Raw genomic sequence first — 4,498 nt, 5'->3', positions numbered from 1 at the left:
ATCAGAGGAAAAATAAAAACGTGAATAAAATAAAATAAAGTAAAAAACTTAAATGTTGCCTTTTTAGGTCAAATACTGAAAAAAATGAACAGAACAAAAACACAAAAATCAAAAGTTTGACCTAGAATTGGAAGACACAGATTTTTTTAGGTCAAATAAAAGAGAACGTAAACATTTGAAGACATTATTTAAAAATCAGCTGGAAAAAAAATCAAGTCCGATTTAAAAGACGATAATTGAACATTTCAAAAGTTTAAAAACAGAAAATCAGAGTTTGAGCTTTGAACAAGTTTTCTGCGCAGAATTTTGTCAGACCCATTTATTTTCTTTCAACAGAGACTTTAAAACAAAGAGCTGACTCATTTTCCATCCACAACACAAAATAAAACAGATTCACACTAAATATTATTTACACATAAACAGGAAGTGACGTCACTGTTTCCTGAAGCCTCTCAGGATGGGATAAATGTTCTCAAACGCCTCATAGATCTCAGCTCGTTCTTTAGCTCCTGAAATTCAACACAAGACTGCAGAGTTATTACAACTTTATTTATAACCTGTGTGTGGAAATGGACGGCGTTCACCAAAGAAAAAAAATCATAAAATCAAAAATAATCTCAGAATCCCGAGATCTTTTCTATAAAAATATTCTTTATGATGAGAAAGCTCCTAAAATAAGGAGACGAACATCTTGTAAGAAATCAAAAAACAAACCCTCCAGAGTTTGATTACCTGTCAGGACAACTTTCCCGGACACGAAGATGAGCAGGACGATGCGAGGCTTCACCATGCGGTAGATGAGGCCCGGAAACAGCTCCGGCTCATAACTGTGCACCAAAAAGACGCTGATAATTACAACCGTCTGTCTGAAGAGACCGACTGACCAGAGAGGAAGTCTGAGCGTTTTAAAGTTCTTTGAAATAAATAAAAGAATTTCATGTGCAGGGTTCATTCACATTTTTATGAATAACTTTCCAGGACTTTTCCAGGACTTTGAGGCAAATGTTACAGACCAAACATTCTCTGAAATGACCACAGATACATCAGGTTCTTGTAAGCAGAGGGGCATACGACTTTAAGTGGCTGGATTTTTTTTGTATTTTACTGCCAATTTTTAAGGAAAATATTCCTTCAGAACTCGTCACTTTTAAATAAAAAATTGGCATTTTTTTCCTTTATTATTTTTCAAAGGAAAAAAAAACCCCTTTTTTTTTTGATTCCTTGATTTTTTTAGCTATTTTTTTTTTTTTAAAAAAAATTGGATGATTTTTTTCCCTTTTTTTGTCATTTTTAAGAAAAAGTTTTGACATTTTCTTTTCTTTAAACATTTTGGAGGATTTTTAAAGAAAACATGTCTTCCAAACCTACAGGCTCATGGTTTTGGAAAATTACTTCAAATCACCATAAATGATCCCGTTTATACAAAGCAGATTTATTAATTATCAGCCAGAAGCTGAAACAACAGAAATTATCGTTATTAAACGGGCTTGTGAGAAAGATTTTCATGAGTTTTCCAAAACCTTCAGGACATATTTACTTTTCCAAAACTTTTCCAGGCCTAGAAACTGCTATTTGCAGCGCGTCTACCTGCTGAACTGCTGGTGCGTCAGGACCAGGCCCTCCAGTCTGATGGGGAAACAGACGTCGCAGCTCGCCACCATGTTCTGGATCTTAAAGTCCAGGAAGCGGGCAGGGAAGCCCAGTTTCTGGACCACGCGGGCGTATTTCCTCGCTGCGAGCCGCGACTGCTCCTCACTGCACGCGCTCAGACCGGTGGACAGACAGGGGGACAGACAGGTGAGCAGACAGGGGGACAGACAGGTGAGCAGACAGGGGGACAGACAGGTGAGCAGACAGGGGGACAGACAGGGGGACAGCCTGACCTCTTGGCTCCGGTGCAGACCATCTTCCCGGAGCTGAAGATGAGCGCGGTGGTCCGAGGCTCTCTGATCCTCATGATGACGGCCGCGAAACGCTGAAACAACAAAACTCAACACGTTACATCGATCGTCATCCGTGTTTGAACGAGGACGGACAAACTGTGAGGACTGTCCAAAAACTTTATGACAATGTTTCTCGACACCTGATTTCACCATCTACAGTCCTAAAATAAATGAATGAAGCATTATTCTTTAAAAATTGCAGCGATATTTTGGCAGGTTTGAGAGCTTTTTTTGGTGATTTTCTTTTTTTCCCTCAAACTTTTTGGTGATTTTTAGAGAAAACACGCATCCAAACCTGCGAGCCTCTCTATACTGTTTCAGCTGAATATACATCAAAACAGTTTATAGATGACTGCATTTTGTTTTAGTTACAGTTTGCAGAGCGTCCCACCGTCCCACCGTTCCCGGACCAGAGGTTTCACAAATAACTGAAGACGCAAAATCCAAAGTCAAATCCACCTGAAATTTAACTGGAACCAAACAGCTGAACAGGAGGCCTTCAAAGACGGCGCTACCTTCGGGTTGTACTCTGCATTTCTGGCTTGGAGGGCGATGAACTTCAGATCCAGAGGACAGCCGAGGTTCACCGTGGAGACGATGTTTCTAAACACACACACACACACACACACACACACACACACACACACACACACACACACACACACACACTCTCAGTTCTCCAGTATCAGCACTGCAGTATCAGTACTGCATAGGGCTGGGCGATAAAACAATAACGATATCAATCATGATATAACTTTTGCTTGATTGAAATATGAGACGTAATCGATAGAAATTCGATAGAACAAATTCCAGCCACGTTTTGACAGACAACACGAACAGCCAATGATAATAAGAATAGCGCAGCGGAGAACCAAACGCAGTGAAGGACTTTGACTGTCGAACAGCTGAGTGTTTGACAGCCACAGCATTTCATCATGGCGGATCAAACAGCCGATGGTCCGACAGCAGCGCAGTGAGACAGACAAACAGTGCAGCTTCTCCTCACAGCACCAAAGTGTCTGAAACAGACACATCTGCAGAGGTGAAAGTGACTTCTTTAGTCCTCCAGTTGGTGATGCCTGTTCTACCGTATATTTGTCATGTTCAATGTTTGACAGAAAATAAAGATTTAAACCAAAATTATATTAATTACCTTATAATATCTTCATATCTCACTTAGGAGTCAAAGGGTCGACTGATTTTATTTTATTCCATATCACCCAGCCCTAGCAGGTATCAGTACTGCAGTATCAGTAAAGTAACTTACTGTAGCTGCGGGATGATTCCTGACCTCTCGGTCACTGGGGTAACAGGGGTCATGGGGGTCATCGGGGTCATGGGACAGAAGGGGGAGGCGACCAGTGCCGCCATGGACGGCCCCTTCTGGGGTTCAGCTGCTGCTGCTGTGGAATCCTGGGAGTTGAAGTCCAGACAGATGGCGCTGTCGTGAGACAGGTCCAGAGCTGCCGTGTGACTCGCCGCTGAAACACGACCACAGAGTTAACCTGCACCATGTGACCTCACGCAGGCCACGCCCAAAAGTGTTGACAGACTTTTTTGCCTTTAAAATGTTTGTGTGAAATTTAAAGAAAACTTAGGCCCGCAGTGTCATACCTGTGTCATCATGACGACTCGGCTCCTCCTGCGTGCTGAGGTCATCAGGTAGGAAGCTGAGGTCGAGCTCCTCCCCCAGCTCGCCACTCGGTCCCGCCTTCCCCGCCAGTGAGGGGGCAGGGCACTGGAGGCCCAGCTCCTCCCCCAAAATGAAGCTGGAGTCCTACAGGGGAAAAAAAAAAGTTTATTTTTAATCTATTTATTATTATTATTTTAAATATTGTTGTTATTCCCTATTCAGTGTTTTATTTTTAAGGCTGACAAACCGGGAAATCTTCTGTATCGTGCTGCAGCGACACGGCATCATAATAATTGTGAATAAACAATAAATCTTTCTTTCACATCATTCTCTTCATAAAAGACTGAAACATGAATCCACAGTGAGAGCATCTGCTTACACGCTGACATTTCTTCAGTTGAAGTCTGCAGGATTTAGTGCTGCAGCTGCAGCTTCACGTCACTTCAGAAAAATCGTAAAAAGTGGCCAGAAAATTACATCAAAATTAGCTGATGAATGAATAAATTAAAAAAGGGAGGGAACCTCAACAGAAAATTATGAAATACGTTGTGAAAACTAAACAATAAATAACAATAAATAAATATTAAAATATGATGACTTGAAATGTGGGTTTGCAACATGTTTCATGTTTTCTGACAACACTCAGAAAGTGATTTGTTTTCCTCTTAGAATATTCAGAATAAATGAGACAGTTTGACTTCACATGAGAGAGAAACGTAAAAAAAAAAAAGGAAATTTTAAATAAAGTTTTGGGAGTCAAACAGAGTCAGTCTGTACTCACATTTGCAATGGAGTCATCAAAGTAACGCTCCAACGCTGACTCATCCATGATTTCAAGCACCATCAGACCTGATCCAGGACCTGCAGCCAGGCTGAGAGCTGCACAGCTGCATCTAATCCTCAGCTGATCAACACACACACA

The 4,498-nt window shown here is 41.3% G+C and overlaps 1 protein-coding gene across 2 annotated transcripts; it reads right to left on the bottom strand.

Annotated features, from left to right (window-relative positions):
- Nucleotides 1-301: 301 nt before the first annotated feature.
- tbpl2 (TATA box binding protein like 2) lies at nucleotides 302-4,462 on the bottom strand. Of its 2 annotated transcripts, XM_042482009.1 has the most exons (8): nucleotides 4,358-4,462; nucleotides 3,558-3,720; nucleotides 3,211-3,424; nucleotides 2,459-2,546; nucleotides 1,884-1,975; nucleotides 1,588-1,755; nucleotides 733-827; nucleotides 302-509 (listed from the first exon to the last, which is right to left on the bottom strand). In XM_042482009.1, the coding sequence occupies exons 1-8, from the start codon at nucleotides 4,418-4,420 to the stop codon at nucleotides 433-435; spliced, it is 960 nt and encodes a 319-aa protein (XP_042337943.1). In that variant the 5' UTR covers nucleotides 4,421-4,462; the 3' UTR covers nucleotides 302-432. The 2 variants fall into 2 exon arrangements, with proteins under 2 accessions (XP_042337943.1, XP_042337942.1); XM_042482008.1 differs by lacking the exon at nucleotides 302-509 and having other exon boundaries at nucleotides 590-827.
- Between the last annotated feature and the right edge of the window lie 36 nt (nucleotides 4,463-4,498).

This window comes from Plectropomus leopardus, unplaced genomic scaffold (genome assembly GCF_008729295.1).
Source record: "Plectropomus leopardus isolate mb unplaced genomic scaffold, YSFRI_Pleo_2.0 unplaced_scaffold362, whole genome shotgun sequence".
Lineage (NCBI taxonomy): Eukaryota > Metazoa > Chordata > Actinopteri > Perciformes > Serranidae > Plectropomus > Plectropomus leopardus.
This window is presented reverse-complemented; position numbering and strand designations above follow the sequence as displayed.

Coding starts and splice junctions, on each gene's coding strand:
- tbpl2 (XM_042482008.1), bottom strand. CDS start 4,420: ATGGTGCTTGAAATCATGGATGAGTCAGCGTTGGAGCGTTACTTTGAT. Junction 1,756..1,883: donor GTCTGCACCGGAGCCAAGAG/GTCAGGCTGTCC, acceptor GAGCGCGTGCAG/TGAGGAGCAGTCGCGGCTCG. Junction 828..1,587: donor ACGCACCAGCAGTTCAGCAG/GTAGACGCGCTG, acceptor TTTGGTGCACAG/TTATGAGCCGGAGCTGTTTC.